Source organism: Nilaparvata lugens, chromosome 2, assembly GCF_014356525.2.
Source record: "Nilaparvata lugens isolate BPH chromosome 2, ASM1435652v1, whole genome shotgun sequence".
NCBI classification, from domain to species: Eukaryota; Metazoa; Arthropoda; class Insecta; order Hemiptera; family Delphacidae; genus Nilaparvata; species Nilaparvata lugens.
Genome location: NC_052505.1, coordinates 45,175,139 through 45,199,836, shown reverse-complemented (window position 1 = coordinate 45,199,836; position 24,698 = coordinate 45,175,139). Strand labels below are relative to the sequence as shown.

Sequence of the window (24,698 nt, the reverse complement as noted above, 5' to 3'; positions counted from 1 at the left end):
CACAATAACTAAATAGCAAGCGATATAAAAATGTCTGTCAATAATGACCGCCATCTTGAATTTTTCAATGATGTCGAATATTTTCGTTGTTTCCATCACCAATATTCTTCGGCTTGTTGTAGCGAAGAGATTGAGACCATTTGCAAGTCTCTATCTTGAAGTAGTCATGAAAAGATCGATTTTATAGTTTTAGCTTGTTACCTCATGCGCATGGAAAAATGCACCAAAATGGGTGCTGGGAACTAATTTCTCGACGTACAGTGCATGAAGATATATCGTTCCAAAGTTGAAAAAAGCTCTAAATTTCATAGATTTGAAATCTGTATCTGTATCTGTATCTCTTCTATGAAAAAAGTTATAATGGAATGAAATTTGAAAAAAATTAGAAAAAACGTTTTTATGGGCTTTTTAAGGCTATAACAAAAAAATATGCGTTTCAGAGGAAAATGTTATAAAACAAAAATTGTAGAGGAAGGTTTTTAAAATATTTTTGTCTAAAAAAACGGTTAAATATCTTGAATGGTTATTGAAATACAAGCGATATAGCAAAACCCTGTAAATTTTGGCGGCCATCTTGTTTCCGAGGTGTTTGCCTGTGATTTCGACTTATCATCATCACGATCCTTATTATGCTAGACCTAACGAAGAAATTGAGACGTATCTTCCACGGCTGTTACTCAAAAATGACCACGGAATGACATTTGCGCCCGGACTATTGATAACGGTTGACCATGTAGGATTTAATAAGTCTACTCACAACACCTCTATTCCCAACGCTTGAGATTCGATTGATAATTGAGTCCATATCAACGCCATCGAACGCTTTGGATAAATCCAAAAAATTCCCAATCACGTAATCTCCCTTATAAGCCTCATCAATTACACTTTCAATAAACGATACTGTACGTTTCCCTTTTACAAAGCCAGGAAGATAATGGACAAAATTCTTCGAGATGGTCCACAATCCTGCAATAAATAAATTTTTCAAATATCTTGGAAAAAGCTGGCGAAATGGAGATGGGTTTGTAGTTGCTTATATCATTGCTGACACCATTATTCAACACATTCCCACCAAGACAACGTTGCCGACCACCACTGTTCAAAATGGACGCTTGCCGTTCGAAAGTACTCCACAAAGTAAGTAAACTAGATTGCTTATTTACAATAATTATGAAAAAAATAGTGTGCTTCTTCATCGCAGCTCGGAATGGATCGAGAAAACGAGAAACCATCATCTTTACTCACAGGAATTGGAGGAAAATATGCCTATTGAATTATTCAGTGAGCTTGCCCCTGAAGTAAGACTGTTGAATATCTCACTATTAAAAAAAACACAAAGAATACTTACTTATTGAAAAATGATTTTATTCTTTTGGATTTCTCGGAACGTTCTAGTTTTCTTCTGTTTAATGACCAAGTTGTCACTTACTCATTTGAAACTGATTGCCTACCAATAGTATAATTATTAAGTTGATTCCGTGTAGATAATTACTATTCATTATTATTTTATTATTCTGTTGTATTGATTCCTTGACTGTCCTTATTTCATTTACTTCTTTGTTGTTTGTTACAACACTTGGCGTTTTATGGCAATAAAGGATTATTGATTGATTGATTGATTTGGTAGTATTTTGTATCCGTAGAGGTTATTATCTTATTAATAATGATAAAAAGATATTGAATTTTCAAATCTTTTGTAATATTCTAGTACTAAATTTGACAATGTAACTCCCTCTGCATGGATGTGCTCTCAACTCAGGGATAGACAGTCCCACACAAGGTGGGCTTCGCTTGCTATTTGAAATTTATAATTTTACAATATAAATTTTCTTATATAAAACTTAACTAAACAAGTATTAAACTCCTTGCATGCTGAAAATGGAGCTCAGCGCCCTAAATCGCATCCAGACTCAACAAGTGAGTTGAAAGTACTATAAAAAAGTTGAAAAGGTTAACCATTAAGTGTATTCATCTACCAATAGTTCAAATAAGGATGGAAACCTTAGGAAAATCTGTATTTTTCTACTATTCAACATCTTTTATGAATCTATTCAAAATTCAAATCTTCCCGCTCTGGTTAATTTTGTCTGCGGAACATTTTGCAAATGGTTTGAGTGCTCAATTATTGGAATGGAATTACCTCAATTGTACTTCGGACTTGTGTGATCCCTTGTTGTACTGGGATATGTGCAGGTTGACTTGTTCGATGAGATGAATGCTGGGAATGTCTGTCCAGGAGGTGTCGTTGGAGACAGCATCCATTTCGTTGTCACAGAACCAGCTCTCATTCTCGCTGATGATGCTGCGCTCATCACCGGCTGCTGGCTGCATGGGCAGGGGGAAGAGTGGATGGGGCTCCTGGCTCATGTAGCCACTGTCCCCCACTCGGCTCCCCGCCACTGCTGGCTGCAAGGGCAGGGGGAAGAGTGGGTGGGGCTCCTGGCTCATGTAGACACTGTCCCCCACTCGGCTCCCCGCCACCTCATCCATGGGCATTGTTGGCGACGAGCGTAGCGACGAACCTGCAGCAACATTCACCTCCATTAATTCTATTTTGTTGCAACAATAAAGTAATTATGATAAATTTTACTAGCACAAATCCTTGAATTCTATCAATAATTGTGCATTCGACCCTTTTGTACAACTTGAATCGATGTGGAAGTTAATGATACAAAGTAAGTTTCTACATTCCTTGATCAAAATTGAATAATAAATTGATCAAATCGAAAAAAATTGTATATGTGTAATATTTAATAATTTTGTAATTGTTTGTATTTTTGGCAATAAATTCAAATAAAACGGATTAATAGGGTCTATCAAGATGAAATCTAATCAATAAAAAACTTGGGTGTAGATTTGTAGATTGCTTTAAGGCGTGTATTGACGGGCACACAGATTCGTGAGAGGCAAGCCTCACACGCACGCCTCGGCGAGGAAGTGTAAGTAGACTACGTAAACTACAGAAAACAGAAAACGTTGTAGTTTAATAATAATCTGATATTATGTAAGCATTATGTAAGCATTAATGTTGTATAGAGCAGGTTGCCCGTAAGATACAAAGTTTTAAAGTTGCGAAAAACCAATCATAATATAGTATTTATAATATAGTAACTAAAATATTATCGCAGATTCAGTGTTTGTAAAATTTCATGGATAATAAAATGAAAGAATAGTTCAATGCTTTTTGTAGTTATTTGGGTTTTATACATTCCATTAAACATAGCTTTATCCATTCAGGAAGCCTATCTATAAGTTCATTTGAAAAACTTCATTTTTGCTATCTCACCATGGTGTAGGCTACTGTCTGTATTATTCTTGTAATGTGATGGATTGTACAACAAATAAGGTGTTGGAATTTTCTCTATTTTAGTAATAATACCGGGGCACCAAGCTTTGCTCGTTATTTATTTTTTGATAAACAGAACACAATTCTTTAAAATGATTGGGGAAGGACTAACAGGCACAGCCCAAAACTGTTTCTTTAACTTTAGTCCATTTTTCAAGCTTTTGATTATTGAATGTTCAATTGTATAGTTATTGTATAAATATGCATTTGCAACTTGTAAGGTCACATAACATTTCCAGCGACTATCATTAATTAAAAATTGATTGAATACATGAGTTTGACGATCCTCTAATCCATCGACTGTGGTAATACATCGATTTTACTACAACTTTTGTTCTGGCCAGAGAACTCGAATTGTAGCGCCAGAATGCCAGACTATAGTTCTGCGAATAGCAGGCTTGTGTTTGCGCCGGCGCAAAACGTCCTGCTTGCTTGGCATTCTGGATGTTTTTTGTGAGTCGTCCTAGTTTTGTCTGTCTTGCCTCGTCGGCCCGTTGTCTTGCAAGACAAAATTGTGTTTGTCTGTAATGTAATTTTCGATCGGAAATTTCTTGTAAATTGTTTGAGTGTCGTGTTTGTGAATTATGAATATAACAGCGTAAATAGTATTGAATTGAATTAATTTGAATCGGATTTGAATTTTATAAAGAATCCAGTTTGAGCTTTGTTCGAAACACAGTGTATGACCTGCAAGTTGAACACAGAATCAACGAGAAGGCAGCCCGTAAGCAATAACCTGTCTATTCCCCGATTTCGTCCCACCCTGAACCTGACCAGAACACCTAATAAAGGCTTCGAAGGGCAAGTAGTCAAGATTGGAATAAGAGTGGTGAGTTTTTGCTCTTTTTTATTGTTCATTAATGCAGAGTTTAACTGTACAAATAACCTGGCTCAAATTGAAGATTAAATTTTGCCCCTTGTTTGTATTTGATTATTTAAATAGTAAATTACAGTCCTCTGGTAGCTCTAGCCAGAGCTTTGTTCAGAACAACTTTACTGCAACTTTGCTACATTAGCAGTAAACTCATAAATATACTAGAAAGTGAATTTCCACTTAATAATTTTTGAAATAAGTTTTAAACACAGAAAAAGAGCCATAGAGGTATGGCTGAAATTTGATTACTTCCAATCGTTGACTTTTATATAATAATCAATTTCTTATTATAAATTACATGTTTGAATACTAAATACGCTGAATTCAAGTTTATATATTACTCTGATTGAGTTGATTTACGACTCACACTAGCGCACAAGGAATCTTCCTTTTGCCTTTTTTTTCCTCAACTACTGTAATCAAGCATGTGAGCAGAAATTAAATCTTCATTTAATAACTATTATTTATAATATCATGAATAAGGATATCATTTCGCTATTATTTCTAATTAAATAAATCAACATTTCCTTAATTGTTATGTATGTATTTAGTCAAGAGCAGTAGCATATACTTATATTTTTATATTTATTTTTTGTAAATCTTTTTTGTATTTTTTTTGACAAATGAATTAATTCATTAATTTATCAATAGCTAATGAAAAAAAAAGATTGTTAAATCCACATTTGATGTATTAACAAAAATCAAACTATAGTTTCAAAAAAGGTCAAGAAAACATTTTTAGTTTTTGAGTAGGGAAACACAATTTGTACTCAGCCACTGAAGATGATGCCTTGATCATTGAAACTATAGTTTCAAAAGTGAAGGAATAATCTTCAGTGTTTGAGTAGGGAAACACAATTTGTACTCAACCACTGAAGATGATGCCTTGATCATTGAAACTATAGTTTCAAAAGTGAAGGAATAATCTTCAGTGTTTGAGTAGGGAAACACAATTTGTACTCAACCACTGAAGATGATGCCTTGAGCATTGAAACTATAGTTTCAAAAGTGAAGGAATAATCTTCAGTGTTTGAGTAGGGAAACACAATTTGTACTCAACCACTGAAGATGATGCCTTGATCATTGAAACTATAGTTTCAAAAGTGAAGGAATAATCTTCAGTGTTTGAGTACGGAAACACAATTTGTACTCAACCACTGAAGATGAAGTCTTGAGCATTGAAATTATAGATTCTAACGTAAAGGAATAATCGTCCGTGTTTGAGTAAGAAAACACAGTTTGTACTCAACCACTGAAGATGATGTCTTGAGCAATGAAACAATAGTTTCATTTTTTTAAATACATCACTCATGGAATTAGCAAAAAGATTACCTTACCTAAGGATAGGTTCTATTTTTACAGTTTCTAGGGGAAAAATACAAGAAAAATTAAAGAACTGAAGCTAACCTGAGGTGTTGTTGATGAGCTGCGGATATGGCCAGGCGAAGTCAGCGTGCAGATGACGGAGCGCGGTGACAAATGCGCGCGCATCGAGACGCGCAGCGCGCTGCCGTTCGCGAGCCAGCCAGCCGACCAATGGCAGCAGCAGATGTGCACTCATGCGCCCAAGGTCACTCAGCTGGTGCTCTGTCAGCAGGCGTCTCGCATGCCGCTGGATCATCACGTCCATGAAGAACTCCTCGGCAGAATCACTACCTCCTCCCGCACCTCCGGCGCTGCTCGACACGCTCCATTCACTGTACCACAAATCATACGTGGAAAAAAGTTATAATTGAGAATAATAAGTGAAGAAACAGAATATTTGATGACGTTGAAGAAACAATATTTTAACAGGCTTCGACCACAATATTTGTCATGTTTGATATATACGAGAGTACATGACAGGTAAGGCCTTGGACCTTGCGAGCAAGGTAAGAATTTCCATGATTATTGCCAACCTCCGCAATGGAGACGGTACTTAGAGAAGAAGATCTTGAATGGGTTTTTAGGCACCGAACACAAATTGCCTTACACAGTGAAACGTCATCAATCAGGCACTCAATCCGTCTGATCAATTGCCCCCAAGGCAGGGGGCTGGTTAACCCTAGGCGCAGTTTCCTCAAAACCTAGTCCAACCATATCAAATTGCAATCACATTCCTTGTGCATCATTCAGCTTAGTTAGACTCTTGTCGAGGAAGTATTATAGAACTGTTTCAACTATAATTAGTTGATTACAATCTTACCTCTCTACATAATTTCTTTCACTTCCTAGCATTTTTCGTACCACTACACCAGCTTCTTCAGTGGTAATCTTCAAATGAACAAAAAAGTACATTCAATAATCCAACCTTTTTGGAGTTCCGACCAGCACCCGGTCACAAAGAACACAGATTAGCGAGGCTTTACAGCATTTTGAAAAAATAAATAATATCTTCAACTATCACCACTAACTTTTTGGTAGTAAAATTGAGATTTCACACAGGTATATGAGCTCCTGAGATCATGTTCTATGAAAATCAACTATTTCCTCCGGTTAAGATTGGCATTTCATACTGGAAAAGGTACATAAGGACCTGTCAAGAAATTCGAAATTGTAAAAGCTTATAACTTATAGAAAAATGATGGGATCGTCTCATATCTCGTCAAGACAGTTCAAAATCATATAATTCAAACACAGTAAGAGATGAAAAATTCATTTTTGACCATATTTCAACTCATATTCCCCCATATAAATTATTTTCCTAAAAGTTGAGATTATTTTCATTTTGCATGGTTATGTGAAATCAGTATTATTTGTGGAATACTAAAGATAAAAACAAGCTTCAAAGACATCGACAAATTTCTACTCTTGAGGCCTGCAATGAACACTCCTATAGAAAGAATTGTTATTAAAACGTTTAAAAAAAAATATATATTTTTCAATTTTTTTGGTTCAACTATTTTACTGTTTAGTCCGGGCGCAAATGTGATTCCGTGGTCATTTTTGGAAAATATCTCAATTTCTTCGTTAGGTCTAGCATAATAAGGATTGTGATGATGATAAGTCGAAATCACAGGGAAACACACCGGAAACAAGATGGCCGCCAAAATTTCTATGGTTTTGCCATATGGCTTGTATTTCAATAACCGTTCAAGATAATAAACCGTTTTTTAGATGAAAATATTTAAAAATCTTCCTCTACAAATTTTGTTCTATAAAATCACCCTCTAAAAAGCGTGGTTTATAAGTTATAACCTTCAAAGTCCAAAAAAACGTTTTTTCAAAAATTTTCCATAACTTTTTTTGCAAGGAATGAAGATAAATTTTTAATCTATGAAATTTAGATAGTTTCTTGAGCTTTAAACAATATATCTTTATACACTGTACGTCAACAAATGTGTTCTCCAGCGCCCTACAAAGAAAACCCTGCACGATTTCTGGTGCGTTATTACATAAGCATGAGGTAACAAGCTAGAACTATAAAATCGATTTTTCGTGACTACTCCAAGATAGAGACTTGCAAATTTATATCGATTGCTATTCAGTTATTGTGAGAGATATCGGATTGATTTTACCACCAAAGTCTTTAGATTAACCAATCTATAATATTCGATTGAACCGTCTCATTTGGACTACTTTTTTCGTGATTAATTCAACTTAAAAAACTTGAAACATACATTTTTCGGGGACAATATTTGACCTTTCACTCTGTATAGGTATTCGCAGTAGACATACACTTATATTATTGGCACAGTGTTGTAGAATATTTTCAAAGCTAAGAAATGACATCTGATTGAAGACTGTAAGTCCATATTTTACGGCTGGAGCGTAATCAGAGAGAGTGAAAAGTACTGTTTGCAGTGGAAAGCACGCTTTTCCACCATATGCCAAACTCAACAATTAGAAAACCGTATAACTCATGCAGGCACATTTTCAGGGGACAGAATTTTAATTTTTCACCCTGTGGATGTCTTTACAGTGAACAAACACTGATATTATTGGAAAAGTGTTGAAAAAATTTCCAAAGAATGAATTTCAATTATTTTACCGCATTGAACTCAAATTACATGATTTTGAAACGCCTTGAGGAGTTGAAAATAATTAGCTATTATTAGAAGATTAGATTATTATTCCAAAAGTTATAAGAGTTTACAATTTTGACCCTTGAGGAATCATGTTTCTCCACTGGGGAATATTAAAATTTACAGGAAAAAATAAATGATCTGATAGAATATGATCCCAGAAAACATACAAAATATACCTGTGAGAAATCTCAATCTAAAGAGAAGAAGTTACTGGTGACGGTTGGAGTGAAGGCTACCTAAGAACCCATTAAAGTTACAATAGTGTCTAATTGGGTTCAAATTATAGAAATGTCCTTAAACCTTGGAAAATTTTAAAGCCTCGACCGAGATAGGATTTTAAATTTAAGTTCTGGACTTAAACTGAGCAAACACATCTCAGTTATTGTTTTGGAGTAGATGAATAGCCAAAACGTCTCGAAATACGTGAATTATTTGGATTAGTAAATCTAAATTCATAATTTATGATTGTATTTGCTTTTTGGAATGTATTTCATTGTTTATCAATTTTTTGAATAAACTGTTGAAAAGTGTTGAATTTATAGTTTGCAAGTCTATATTAAAATGAAGTTCTATCAGAATTATCCGCGAAAATCTAACCTTATTTTAAACTGTGACAACCTAAAAATTTTCAATAAAAATTATACATTGATTGTCTTGTAATTTCATCTTCCAATGTGAATGTTATTAGGCCTAATCAATGTCATATCTAACATATTATTATTATTATTAATAATAATAATAATAATAATAATAATAGTAATGATAAATTATCATTCCAGTTTTTTTTTCAAAAAATGTTTTCCAACTCTACAGCCTTATAAAATGTTCATTCCAAAATCACTGGTAAGTATCAATGATCCATAATAGCATAGCATAAAATGAAATGTTTATTCATTCATATTTTAAAAGGTTGGGTTTTGCTTTGAATAAGCCTACAAATAAATCGAGAAAACGTTTTTTCACAAAATAATTGTTACAAAATAGTTTGGAGAGCATGTTCATTTGAATAAGCCCGTTTCAATCAGCTGTCTCCCATTGCCAAAATAACAACAATATAATATTGTGAATTTCCCTCATGTTTACTGCGTTAAAGTCCTGGACTCAAAAAAGTCGAGAACTTAATAGACTCTGGAGTTTAGAAAACAAACCGTGACTAAGAAAGTCGATTTAGACCCGAGTGCTTATTTTAGTCCTGGACTCTGTAAGTCCAGAACTTATAGATTCTGAGCTCGGAAACTGGCCCTAAGAGGAAAACGTTATATAACACAAATTGTAGAGGAGAGGTTTTTGAATATTTTCATACAAAGAAAGGTGAAATATCTTGAACGGTTATCAAAATACAAGAGATGTAACAAAACCCTGATAATTTTGGTGGTCATTTTGTCTTCCAGGTGTTTGCCTGTAATTTCCACTCATCATAATCATTGCGTTCTCAATTATACCAGCCCTAAGGAAGAAATTGAGACATCTTTCACGGCTGATTCCCGAAAATGACCACGGAATGCCTTTTTTAGTACATATGCTACCGGACAACGCATAAAACTTAATTTTTTTCGTTCAACTATACTAGTTCTACAAAGTAGCACCAAGCAGAACTTTATTGGCAGGAGTATTTCCATATGTAATCCGCACTTATAACTTTTCAGGCTAAATTGAGAAATTCTTTTGCAACTATCTATATATTTTGTTTCATTTATCCATGTTTTGAGTAAAGCCCCCTTTTATTTGATGAATGCAAAAATTTGGAAAATAAAAATATCAACTAAGAAGAAGCATTGCACAAACGTCAAATAATAATAATAATTGACAATTATTTGTTAATGTGTGGTGAAATGACGTACAATACATAAAACATAGCATGATTAGAATTAATTCTGAATTATTGGTTGTTGAGTGAATGACGTTACATATCAAATTGGAATATTAAAAATCACTTGCATCAATATAAATACCTTCTACCCAATGTACCTAGAATAAATTGTATTCATGTTGATTGAGTTGAATAAGTTGTATTCATGTTTTTACCTATTGAAGCTGGTACTTGGATCTTTGCATTACATAGAACTTCAATAATTGTGCAATTATTGCAAACATTTAAATAAATAAAAAGAATGAATAAAAAGAATAATGCAATGTTCTCAAGTCATTCTCAAGGTTAATTTTGTGTGATTCATATCGGTCTGAATATATGAGAAACACACTACATATATTCACAGAGGGTAAACCACACTGACACTAATCAAAGTGATAATCAAAGTTCTATGAAACTGTACATGTGTGGAATTCATATGGATATTTGATAAGGTAATTATTTAATAAACTAATTTGATCTTATACTTGACAATTCAAGTTTTTTTCAAGTTATAATATGTGTATCAACTGGATAAATTAATGCATTTTAGTATGAATCTACTTTGAAAAACCCGATAGCCTAGAGGAAAACAAATTGAAAGAAAATACTAGCTCACAAGACTAGCAAATGTTAGGTTTTCATATAGATAATTATTTAATAAACGAATTTGATCTTATACTTGACATTAAAAGTTTTTTCACGTTATGATGTGTATATAATCTGGATAAATTAATGCATTTTAGTATGAATCTACTTTGAGAAACTCGATAGCCTAGAGGAAAACAAATTGAAAGAAAATTCTAGCAAACATTAGGTTTTCATATAGATGAATATAATTCAAAACAGATTTAAGCGGATTCTTAAAGTAACAGTGAACGTGTCCGGTGCAGTGAAAATATTATTGCCATGAGTTCTAATTGGGACTATTTCCACTCAGTCCGGCCAAGCAAGAATTAATAGTCACATTAGTAGTCATGGAAAGTTATTTTCACTGGACCGGTCACTGACTGCCATGCTTATATGTGAGATCCGCCACAATGTGCAATTAGATAAATATTACCGGCAGACCCTGAATACTGTAAGAATTAATCTATGGGAAAGGTGAATGTGAATCTAGGCCTATATTAAACGTGCAACAAGTCTTTAAATCAAAATTGAAAAAGGAAGATGTATATTATTTCTAACAGATTCGCAAATAGTAGAAGCATGAGAGATAACTTGAATATTATTTCAATCCGGTCATTCACACTGCTTGTTGTCAATACTTGGCACTTGTCTATCTTTCACAGAGTAATGCCCTCGCAAGATTGTGCGAGCAGAACAATTATGTTACAAAAAAAATGTTAGGCGCCCAATGATTAGGATGAAATCAGTGACAATTATAACTCAGCTGATACGGAAGAAAGGTTAAATAAATTGACCTATCCAATTATATAGTGAGATTAAGAAAGGTTAAATAAATTGACCTATCCAATTATATAGTGAGATTAAGTACAAACTTCATTCTTTTTTTCAATAGCATTATTCGTCATTGAAATGATTGGGATGAAAATGTCAGAATAGGATTAATGATAAGTATTGATGTTATCTATAAGAAATTATGATAGTTGAACGTGAATCCGACTATCGTAATGATAATTTGTAAGGTATATAAGATGAGTTGAGTGCTATAAAAATTGTCAATCTTGTCTCACTGCTACAGTCAGCATCTGAAGGAACAAACACTCTCACCATGCATTACAGTCTGATCTTGTTGGCTCTGGTTGGCTTCGTCGCCGCAGAGAACGTCGCCGACCAGGAGGCTCCCAATAAGCAAGTCAAGGATCTCTTCTACAGCCAGGACTATAGCAGCTTCAGACCTTTCTACTACCCATACAGCTACGGACGCGACTTCTACCCAGCCAACGACCAGTACTACGGACCATACAACGCTGACTTCTACCCATATAGCCAGAACTACTACCCATCCTACAAGTACAGCAGCTACTACCCATTCAGCAGCCAGAGCTACTACCCATCCTACAAGTACAACAGCTACTACCCATACAGCCAGAACTACCAGAACTACTACCCATCCAGCTACAACAGGCAGTACTATCCATTCAACTACCAGAGCCAGTACTACCCATCTTACTACCAGGGCCAGAACTACCCATTCAACTACCAGAGCCAGTACTACCCATCTTACAACCAGGGCCAGAACTACCCATTCAACTACCAGAGCCAGTACTACCCATCTTACTACCAGGGCCAGAACTACCCATTCAACTACCAGAGCCAGTACTACCCATCTTACTACCAGGGCCAGAACTACCCATTCAACTACCAGAGCCAGTACTACCCATCTTACTACCAGGGCCAGAACTTCCCCTTCTACGCCCAGAAGCACACCCAGAACGCCCAGAACTAAGGTTAGAACCAGCAATCACAGACCATTTGATTCGAAACAAATCAGCTTCTGTGACTTTTTCACGGGAGCAAATGTTTTTACTTAACCAACTTTTCAAATAACTCTTAATATTCTTTAAACATCAATGACTTTGTAAAAAATTATGCAGCAATAAATTGAAATTTTAATATATTTCCAGTGTATTTTTTCCATACTAACAACCTACACTTATTTTTTACAAAGAGAATTAATAATAATAATAGTATGGGAATGGGATCAATATTTTAATGATAATCAATAGTAACAGATTCAATTGGATACTTGATGACATATTTGGCCGAAACTAATAGTGCCTTGAAAACCCCGAAAAAAGGATACTAGGATAACAAATTAAAAACAAATATACTTATTCTATCTACTGGTTATAGTGCAATAAATAAACAAACTAGTGCAATAATCTAGGTTTGGAATCTGAACAGTTCAACATAAAAACCCACAAACTGTAGTCCTATGTAGTGTAGTATAAGGGCTTGCCTCAGAAATGACATGAATTTTACAGTAAAAAACAAACCAGGTGATAATTTTTATAATTTGTTGACAGAAGCCCATTAACTGTACTTTCTCCTGAATTTATTTAATTTCATCATGCATAATTTTGTTGAATTGGAATGAGATATGAGTGGATACATTTCTAAAACAAACATTTATATTATGGTAGCATTTACTTACCGATTGTCTGATTTGCCAGTTGGCACAGACTTCTTCCTCCTCTGTGTTGAAATGTCGATGTGATGCGCAGTAGCAGATCCCGATTGCGGCGCATCAACACTCTGAATCTTGGGATTCACAGTTGTGCTAAAGCTTCTGCCCCGAGAAACCTGCAATCAATTATCAAAAATGATCAACACTGAAATGACGAGTTGCAGTCTACTATAGAGTGATTTTTGGTCCTGTTTCTAAGTGTTTGGTAATTTCTAATGAAGGAGATTTTTGTTGTAGCATGAAGTTGATAGCCCTACTCAATCGGCAGTGCGAGATGATTATCCTTGAGCGATGTAGCATTCTGTGTGGATTGCAATATTGTATTATGAACAGAATGTCTTTTACCAAAGATTATGAATATTATAGTAAACAGAATCAAAGTGTGTATAACTTTGAAATTTTGAACATATTCTTCAATAATCTTTATCAACTAAGTAATGAGTAATAGAATATTATATTTCTTTTGTAACAACTATACATTTTCAACACAACTGAATTTCCGTTTAAAAAAATAAATGAAAACTGGGTAACAGGACTGGAAAATTACTCTGTATTGGTTATTAGTCTGCAGGTCGTCATTTAAGTGTTAGAACTTGATGAAACATAGCAGTTTGTAATATATTCAGAGATTCAAGACGTCGAATATTTTGAGAAAACTGATTCTATTGTTCATATTTTACTGTATTGTTTATAACAAATCCAATTTAAAATTCATTATATTAAAATTCACTCTATTTAGCATTTCAGCATTTTACTTACTGGATTATAGTTTCATTTTGTAACAAACAAAATGTACCTATGTTGGTTCAATATGAACCAAAAGACCTCTTAAGGGTGAAATATAATGTATAAAGTGATTGACAATATAATCAATTTTCTCAAGTACGAAACATTTTAAAATATAATTATATATTCTAAAAATGTCATCAAGAATAATTTAATTAATAATTAGGTTTGAGCCTATTGAGCCTAAAGACATGATAATGCAATACTATATTGAATGAATGCATACTTTAGCGATAAAAAACGGAGGGACGGCTCTTTTAAGATCAAAAATAAAATACATTAATTTTTATATGAAGGTTGATGAAAATAAAAAATATTCGAATCAATTTCACATCATCAGGCAAGGGAGTAGTAGACCTGAATACTGTAGATACGGTAGACCTGAAGGCGTGTGTGTAATGATTTAAATTAACTATTCAAAATTATTGTTGAACTATCATAGTGAAAAAGCTTAGAACTTTCAATCCAAAATTCATCAAGGACTGATACATTTCAATTAAATATTCATTTTATAGTATTGTAAAGTTTGTTTCCAAGTTTAATTAAATGACTTTTATAAAAAAATGCCATGTAGTAGTTCTAATTTCATTCAACTATTACACCTTTGTCAACGACCAGTACTACGGACCATACAACGCTGACTTCTACCCATATAGTAATAAGTAATGAGTAATAGAATATCATATTTTTTTTGTAACAACTATACATTTTCAACACAACTGAATTTCCGTTTAAAAAATTAATTGAAAACTGGGTAACAGGACTGGAAAATTACTCTGTATTGGTTATTAGTCTGCAGGTCGTCATTTAAGTGTTAGAACTTGATGAAACATAACAGAACTTGATGAAACTTCTAAATAATTTAACAGTTCAAATTTGATTTCTGTATCTCCTGGATATTAATGTGCGATAAATAATCGTTGCTTTGAAGGTTTTAGATTTCAAAAAAATCAATTTATTCCTCTTTATAAAAATACACATTACAAAAAATATAGAATGCATTATAGGAAATTTTCTTCACATGGGCTATGATGCCTGTGTGCGAAGAAGAGTCCGAATCACTTAATATAATATATTCATTTTAATTCAGAGGAGGAAACAAGAGGAAAAAACCAACATGGAAGAAAGAGAGAAGAAAAAAAACGGAAGAAGGGAAGAGAAAGAGGAAGAGAGAAATAAATTTTATATTTTCAAAATACATACATAAAATTTATTACATAAATGTATAGTAATACAATAATACATAAAATGTATTCAAAATGTTTTGAATACATTTTCTAGTAGCCTTTTTCATTCCGAAACACAGTCAAAATAAAATTAAAAGTTTAAATAGACTCCCCAATCCCTACTTGTACGCTAATCGGATTTTTGAAAGACATCTAATATGATTTGTAGGTAACACTGGTGGTCATTGAAGGTTCACAGGATTACTGAGAAATCAAACACAATCAATGTTCAAATAACAGACTCTCATATATTTTTATCTCATCTGAACTATTTCATATCATTAGGTAATTTAGAATAGAGCCTATAAGAAGAAATGGTGAGAATGCGGAAAATAGCTGGTTACCTGCATAGATCCTAGTACTAATGACAGATCTTCTTCATTGGGTGCCACGGGTGGAGATTGAGGCATCATGCCATACTTCGAAGGCATTATAAACGATGTTCTTGGTGATTCCACATCATTTGGGTCTGCAAAAATTATAATTCTCATCATATTAATGAAACTACAGTAATTATCAATTATTGTATCACAGTTCAATAGAATTCACACAATGAAATCTTAATTTGATTTCTTCTTAAATCAATCATTGAAGAAAACATAATTGTCATTATTATAATCTCCAGTTTATAGTTTACGTAGACGATTGATGGAGTAATATATTATTTGTTGGGAAAATAGTTAGTCACTAGCAGATTATTCAAGTAACTTGTTCTATTTAGGACTCCATTACTCTGTCAAATATTTTATAAAAGATCTTATAACATATTATCTGCTTATTATTTTATCTGCAAATATTATTGTGGTAGTTTAATAGGTATTATCTAATATGTTTTGTCCACATTATAAATAGACAATATAAAAAGATGCCGCCATCCAACCACCTCGGGCCCCTGTGCACCTGACAAAGTCATATCACAGCATTGGCCGTAGGGGGATCCAGAACCCTAGAGACGGGGCTGAAGCTAACGCAACTAGCCCATGAATCCCTCTAGGGCTTGTACACCACTGACAATCGCCTGGGAGGGTTGCCCCTACCCGTAAGCCAAAGCTCGGACGTATCTCCTCAGTCGTCAGGAAGCTTGGAAAAAGCTCAAATCCAACACAGAATGTCTTTAATGAAGGCACAATGTCTGCAGAAAAGGCACCCAGACCAGTACCAGAGCGTTTCGGAAGGAGCCCGAAACTTCGCATGGACTGCCGTCTGAGCACCAGTAACAATTCTCGTCCACATACTATATCCTACACCCTACATCCTGAACTAGCATGGTCTTAACCTAACTAGACTGAAACAAACCTTATCCAATGGAGTACGAAGAAAATCTAAATCTACTCTGAATAAAATGAACCTAACTTAATTTGAACCCTAAAAAGAAAGTGCAAATGAGGGGAAAAGATCCTTCTACTAAGAAAGACGTTATAAATAGACAGGTATATTGTCTATTATAAATAGACAGGTGTTATCGCTATCTTTGATAAACGTTTGTCAATGGTCTTAAATCGAATACTTGACCCCATGTAAGCCTAGTCTATAGTTCGCCCAAGTACAGGCATGAGGCTATAGAGTATAAACCGTAAAATAGTACAATCAGTATAATACAGATATATGACTTACAACAACAATAAGTAATAATATAGACAATAAGTCAATGTACAGTAGTATTGCCTTTATTAAAACTTGAAATTAACGTCAATTTCTCAACGTATCGGTCATTTCCTGCTAATAGACCTGCAATTATTCTTCTAGAAAATTTCTAGGCTTTCAAGTTTATTCTATGTTTTCAACTTGATGAATAAATAAAATAATTCTACTCATCAGTTCAATATCTTACCTATTGCTTTCAAAAACCGCACTAGATCTTTGGAAAGTTCCCATTTTCCATTTTCAAGCGTTGAATCAAGAAGCATTGTTGCAAACTGCCGACTTACTGAGGATGATTCGAGGTTCTGAAAAGCAAGGATCCATGTTTATTTATAACTTTATTACACAAAGGTGAATATCGCAAAATACTATTTGAATGGTATTAAAACTAAGATACTAATGGTAGTAAAAGAGCAGTGCATTATTTTGTCCAATTATGTCGTGTCCGGCCTAATGTGACGTTACACCAAGTGGTAGTGATTAGGATGACAGCTAGAATAGAACTATACTGTAGCTTCAAATAACGAGGCGTGTCAACTTAATAAGTGAAACTGGTGAATGCTGCTATTGTAAGTACTTTTCTCTTTTATCTATTTGCCATGTTACAATTTGAACATTACAACATCACAATCAATTGTTTTTCGTACAGGAATTACGATTTGCCAGAATTTTTATTTAAATCTGAATATTTTTTGATTTTTTTCGTATAAGAATTACGATGTGCAAAAATTGTTATTACATTTTGAATATTTTGTTATCTTTTTGTTCATTAGATTTCCTTCATCCTAACTTATTTCACATGTACCTTTGTTTTCTATATACACTGCATATATGAATCGCTGTATATAAATGAATAAGCACCGTAGCTATAAAGTATAATATACTCGAGAATTTTTTTTCAATTCTTCATTCTAGTATTTTCTATTCTGTTTATATATTTACTTATGTTCAGTGATTTAAACTCAATTTAAATCAAGTTAAGTACATGATAATCTTATCTCCTACTTGTTCTCCCACTGGCGAACAAGAGTTATCATATGCCAGTGGCTTTTTGACTTAAAATCTATTATTAAATTTTAGTTGAATTATTTTATTCGTCATGATATATGACATGATACAGGACACTATTTTGATTTCTGTATATATGTATTTATGAGTGTGAAATAAATAATTGAATTTTAATCCCATAACAGGGGTCTTTTCGCAATATTGATTTTCAAAGCTGTACTATAATGTGAACATTATGCAAAGACTTGAGCATTAAAACACGATTTCTGATGCTGGCAACAGGTTTCAGTTTGTCATGTTCTCACTAAATCAAGTATCCAGTTTGACAAGTTTTCAATTCGTCAAGATCTCAGTTTATCAAGTTTTCAGTACATCATTCTTTCAGTTTATCAAGTTTACTATTCACTCTCTCTGAGTAGCCTTTCACCTATAATTATTTCAATATTTATAGTCCAGTCAAGGAAAGATTATAGAGAGAAAAGTTGGGAAGACAATTTTTGACCCCGCAGTTCTGTTTAGGGTAGTGAACATATCAAAAGTCCCCACCCCTACCCCCTGTGCTAAGGGGGTGGGGGTGGTTTAAAGGTACCATTTTTTGGTTTCTCGCATATAACTCAAAAACTATGTATCCTAAGGACTTGACTGTCATATAACAAATTAAAGCTTACATAATTTCCACAATATTCATTTCACAACTTTTTTTATATCTCCACTAGTTTTCAAGATATCCGCTCTTGAAGGTGTGACATTTTTGGAAAAAACACGTTTGCCACCAATTTTTTACTATTTTTGCTCTTATAACTTTTTAAAAATCGACGGGAAAAATCCATGTTGATTATGAGTTTAGAAGGCATTAAATTCTCTTAAATTTGATGTATGATTTCACGCTTTTATGAATTTCCCTACACCTTTTGTAGCAGCTTTAGTGTTGAGTGTGAAATCTCAATTTTTGCAACAATAGACCAATTGACAAAGGACAAAATTTAAACAAAATTTTTGACTTTGCAGCTTTGTTGAGACTAGTTAGGAGGAGAACAAATCAAAAGACCCCATTCCTAACTCATGTGCTAAGGGGATGAGGGTGGTTTAAAAGTTGCATTTTGCAGCGTTTTGCTTCCACGCTCATATCTAGAGAACAATGCGTTCAACCGAGTGAAATAACTATTCAAAAATGAAGCTTGATAAATTCTCTACATTTTTTGTTCAGTGGAATTTTGTGATATTCCCAACAGTTCCCGAGATATTTGCTCTTGAAGGTGTGTAATAAATAAAATAACAGGTTTTTATCCAATGTTTTGCTCTTTCAGGGCTTATACCTCTCCAACAATGCATAATAGAAATTGATGCTTATTGTAGGTTCGTCGAGCATTGAATTCTCTTTGAAATTATGTATTATTTCACTATTCCAAGTTTTCCTCTCATTGTTATAGCAGCTTCAATGTAGGGGGTGAGATTGTTGCTGCAACAATTGATCGTTTGAACATGACATTTGAAGGGGGTGTCAGTGACACAATTTTTGACTTTGTAGCTTAATTTGGACTAGTTAGTAGGTGAACATAGCAAAAGTGCGCATCTTTATCCACTCTTTTGAAGGTGTGGAACCGCTGAGTTAAAACTTGTTGTAGCTATGGCAAACGTGTTTTTTTCCAAAAAATGTCACACCTTCAAGAGCGGATATCTCGAAAACTAGTGTGGAGATATAAAAAAGTTGTTAAATCAATATTGTGAGAAATTATGTAAGCTTCAATTTGTTATATGACAGTCAAGTCCATAGGATATATAGATTTTGAGTTTTATGCGAGAAACCAAAAAATGGTACCTTTAAACCACCCCCACCCCCTTAGCACAGGGGGTAGGGGTGGAGACTTTTGATATGTTCACCTCCTAACTACCCTAAACAGAACTGCGAGGTCAAAAATTGTCTTCCCAACTTTTCCCCCTATACCCTTTTTTGAGCATTCATTGCCTGGACTATTATACCATATTGATATTGAATAAGTCTCGTTTCTGGCAAAATAGTAGAAGCTTCACCAAATTTTTTAGTTTAATGGATTAGGTAACTTTTCTATCACGATTTTCTTGGAATAATTCAGCAATTTTTTTACAAATTATACTGGATAGTCATTTATAAGCTTCATCAACTGGCATCAGTTAATGGGAATGATATTGTAACTATCAATGTATAAATAGATAAATCAGTGTATTTTCTTGAAGACGACTTGTAGAGACACAACACCATCCAAATCAATCTAACCAAATTTAAAACTGTTTGTTTTATTCTAATTTTTATTTTCAGGTTGTGATGTAAAATATTTGGACAATTTAATACTAAATTAGGAAATTGAAGAAGTTTTGGGCAATAGCCTGTTTTTTCTTTTCCGATCATTGTATTGTTTGTGCTAACCTAATATAGGCTATTGGTTGATTTCTAATCTTACAAGTCAGCAATGTGATACTTTGCTTGAATGGACGCAGATAAAATATTGTATGCAACAGTTCTATATTATGGTATTTATACCATAAAGTTTTAAACAGTTTTATATATGGTATGGTATACCATATTATGGTATTTGAAGCACTCAGCACTCGCTACGCTCGCTCACTTGTGTCTCAATTCTACATATAATTCGTGCCTTAAAGACCCTTCTTATGAAACTGTTACACAAACTACTATTTTATAACGAAAAAGTAAGTTTGAATGGGAAGTGTGACCTGCAATATGATGAGATAGGAAGCGGCCGTGTCGAGCTGCTTGCGAGCGAGGCACTCCTGGAAGAGGTGCTTGGGTTTTCCGGCGGCCGCGAACAGGTATGGCCAGAGTGCGATCTCTGTCTTGCGCGCGCACTGCACCACCGTCTCCAGGTAGACGGGGAACTCCTGGATGAACTCCACCACGCTCGGCAGCTGCGCGTCCGGGATCGGCTCTTTGCTTGTCGCTTCCTCCTCCAACACCTTTACACCAACACAACAGCACACTTAAAACACGTCTTATGGCTTTTATTGGTAGCGAGAACCTGACGGAAGTTCCACCTCGCCTCAATATACAGGGTATCCCAAGAAAGGTGAATTAAGCGAAGATCATAGATTCTATATCAAGTTTTAAACAAAACATGTTCAGGAAAATTATCCTATATTGACCTTATTTTTCGAGATGAAGTATATAGATTTTTTTAAACATTAATAACTGGAAAACTATCAGTCAAAATCTAATTTTAAGAATATGATTGGAAAGAAGAAGAAATGTTTGATATACAGAGTGATTCTTAATTATGGTAAAATAATTTAATACGTGATAGTAGAGGTAAAAATAAGAAAAAAATTCTTATTAACATATATCCATAAACGCTTCATTAGCGAGCTATACAGGGTGAAAGTTTTCGTCCGGAATTCAGTTCCTCTGGTGAAATACACCGATGCTGAATTGTTTGGGGACTAGTTTTTGAAAAACTTATGCTGGATTCATATGAAAAAATATCTGAAAAATTGAATAAAACTAGTCTGGAAGCTGTAGTGGGAGTACTTTTTGAGAAAAAAGTTGAAATATGCAAAAAATCCAAGTAGAAAAACACTAACTTTTACGTTTGATGCCCAATAACTTTCTTCAATGACCAGTAAACAAATAATTTTTCGCAATAAAAATTGTAGAGAATTTAATTCTGAAAAGAATCGTGTAAACTAATTTTTTAATAAAAGTTGAATAAAATGTATTCTTATGTAGTACATTACACCACAAAAATTTGCTGTTTTATGAGGAGAGAACTAATAACTCAAAAGTTGTAGCTGATTGCGAATAAAATATTCGGTTTTTTATGAAAAGTCTTATTTTTATATGAAAGTAACATATCTAAATGACATTTAAACTTATACCAAAATACTAAAGATGATGTTCTAAGTTGTAATATTACATTTTTTCTCGATTAAAATCGAATCTTCAATTCGAGATCTATAAAACTTGATAGTAAATATCAGAGTAATCGATATGCGGACAACTTTTTAACTGATAATTTATCGTAAATAATAATTGTGTTGCACATTCCATGGTATCACCGAAACTGAGTAACAGAATTAACAGATAAATAGATCATTATAAATATAGAGGATGTATATAAATTTAAAATAACAGTTTCGAAATAAAGTTTTATTGAGAACAAATGTAAAATGTAAATTCTAAACTTGTAATTTATAATTTTTTTGGAATTTAATATCGGTGACGTGTTCATGACGTCGACACTGATTTTGAGGTGGGGCTTTGCTTTGCACTTGTTAGGCTCTCTCTAAAAAATGGTGGCTGGCTATGTGTTCTGGTATTGTGTTCTCTGAATATTTTTCTGTTTAAGTGAATTTTTAATGTTTTAAATTGAGTTTTGAACAGTTTTGTGGTGTTCTAATTTTGTATAAAATTGTTTTGTGTGTATACAAGCCTATAGCCATTGTTTTTCAACTATATAAATGGATAAGTATTTAGCCTGTAATGATGTTAGATGCTTAAGTGTTTAAGGTATTATTTTTGTGGATTTGTGTTGTATATTGCCAAAATTCTTCTGAAGATTATAAGTTGGTTTGCTCTGAAAACTGGATTTCTCATTCATAGGCGATAGATCCATTCATAGTTTATCAAGAATCTACCATTTTGGAGCCGATAACTTCCTGTAGGTTAATAGGTGTGAAATGCTATCCAACCTATTTAGGAGAAATTGGTAGCACGGCAAATTCTAAGTGAATATGAATGCATATGTTCAGACGTCTTCTCATCGATTGTCGGACCCGATCAAATATTCCAGGAGTCTGCTTTATCATTTCTATTCCGTTCAAAATCCTTAATCGGAGTTCTTCAATGGTATCAATCGGAGTATTGTATACTAAGGTTTTCAAGAGTCCCCAAAGAAAAAAATCCAAAGGATTCAAGTCTGGTGACCTAGCTGGCCATGGTACTGGCCCACCTCGGCCTATCCATTGATTTGGAAAGCTGTGATTCAGGTGCTCACGAACAGCAACACTGAAGTGTGCTGGAGCTCCATCATGCATAAACCAAATGTTCTGGCGCAACTGAAGAGGTACATCTTCAAGTAAGATAAATAGCTCCTCTCTCAAAAAGTTTAAGTAGATTATGCCATTAAGCCTGGGAGGAAGCTCGAACAGAAGTAGATGATCTCCTATGATTCCTGCCCAAATGTTTACTGAAAACTGATGTTGTGGACGATTAGGATTGATGGCATGAGGATTCTCATCTGCCCAAATATGTAGGTTGTGGACGTTAACGATAGCTGTTCTTGTTAAGTGTGCCTCGTCGGTAAATAAAACGGTTGTTAAAAAGTTCGGGTTAACAAGTTTTACTAAAAACCATCGGCAAATACCAACACGGGGAATACAGTCTCGTGGCAATAGAGTATGAACTTTCTGGATGTGGTATGGATGTAATTGTTGCTCTTTCAGTATCCTCCAAATAATAGATTGATTGACATTAAACTGCACTGACAATTCTCTCGTGCTCTTCTCTGGATGTTCATAAATTTCATTAAGAACTTGTTCTTCTAACTCAACAGTCATAGTAGATCGGGGTCTGCCTGCATAAATGTGCTCTTTGGATATCAAAGAACCTGTTTCAGACAGACGTTGATGAATAGTGGCAAAATACCTTGAACTTGGACATACTCGGTTAGGAAAGTACTCTTGATACAAACGTCTTGCTTCAGTGCTATTACAGAAGTGTCCCATTCCATACATTAAATGCATGTCAGCTAATTCGGAGTATGAATAATGTCTAAAATTACATGCCATTTTTTAAAAAGTTAACACTTACACAAAAGCAAAGTGAAATGGTTACAAATAACTGATTAATAGATTAAACAAAATAGACAAACCAAAACAGCGCAGTCACAGTAGGCCTAACTTACAGTTTGTTGTTTTGTTCAACAGTGAGCTAAAATATTTCTGAACATAATTATTTACAGCAGATAATTTCTTTTGAATATTTTCTTATTTAAAACAAAATAAATCAGCTGTTTTGGAACAGCTGTTATTAAAATCCATGTTTTATTCGCAATCAGCTACAACTTTTGAGTTATTAGTTCTCTCCTCATAAAACAGCAAATTTTTGTGGTGTAATGTACTACATAAGAATACATTTTATTCAACTTTTATTAAAAAATTAGTTTACACGATTCTTTTCAGAATTAAATTCTCTACAATTTTTATTGCGAAAAATTATTTGTTTACTGGTCATTGAAGAAAGTTATTGGGCATCAAACGTAAAAGTGTTGGATTTTTTGCATATTTCAACTTTTTTCTCAAAAAGTACTCCCACTACAGCTTCCAGACTAGTTTTATTCAATTTTTCAGATATTTTTCCATATGAATCCAGCATAAGTTTTTCAAAAACTAGTCCCCAAACAATTCAGCATCGGTGTATTTCACCAGAGGAACTGAATTCCGGACGAAAACTTTCACCCTGTATAGCTCGCTAATGAAGCGTTTATGGATATATGTTTATAGGAATTTTTTTCTTATTTTTACCTCTACTATCACGTATTAAATTATTTTACCATAATTATTATGAATCACCCTGTATATTCATATAATTTGTTCTTTTGTTTGACGTATTTGAATGTTGTATGAGCCTTGTAACAGTCTGAAATTTGGCTTTCAACTCGATGAATGTACTTTTTTCAACTTTGAGCGCTCATGAAAAGTTCAAAAACGTCAATCAAAAGAACAAATTATATCATTCTTATTAGAATTTTTTTTCTTCTTTCCTACCATATCCTTTGAATATTAGAATTTGACTGATAGTTTTCTAGTTATTAACGT

At 33.8% G+C, this 24,698-nt stretch overlaps 1 protein-coding gene across 1 annotated transcript in view; it reads right to left on the bottom strand.

The window, feature by feature from the left end:
* Window positions 1-24,698, bottom strand: part of LOC111044892 (guanine nucleotide exchange factor subunit Rich) — a 75,190-nt gene that overhangs the window by 8,113 nt on the left and 42,379 nt on the right. Inside the window, exons 15-20 of the mRNA XM_039420095.1 lie at window positions 20,604-20,843; window positions 17,074-17,188; window positions 15,587-15,711; window positions 13,198-13,346; window positions 5,628-5,917; window positions 2,141-2,522 (exon numbers count right to left, since the gene is read on the bottom strand). Coding sequence (XP_039276029.1) covers window positions 2,141-2,522; window positions 5,628-5,917; window positions 13,198-13,346; window positions 15,587-15,711; window positions 17,074-17,188; window positions 20,604-20,843 — 1,301 coding nt within the window. The remainder of the gene's footprint in view (window positions 1-2,140; window positions 2,523-5,627; window positions 5,918-13,197; window positions 13,347-15,586; window positions 15,712-17,073; window positions 17,189-20,603; window positions 20,844-24,698) is intronic.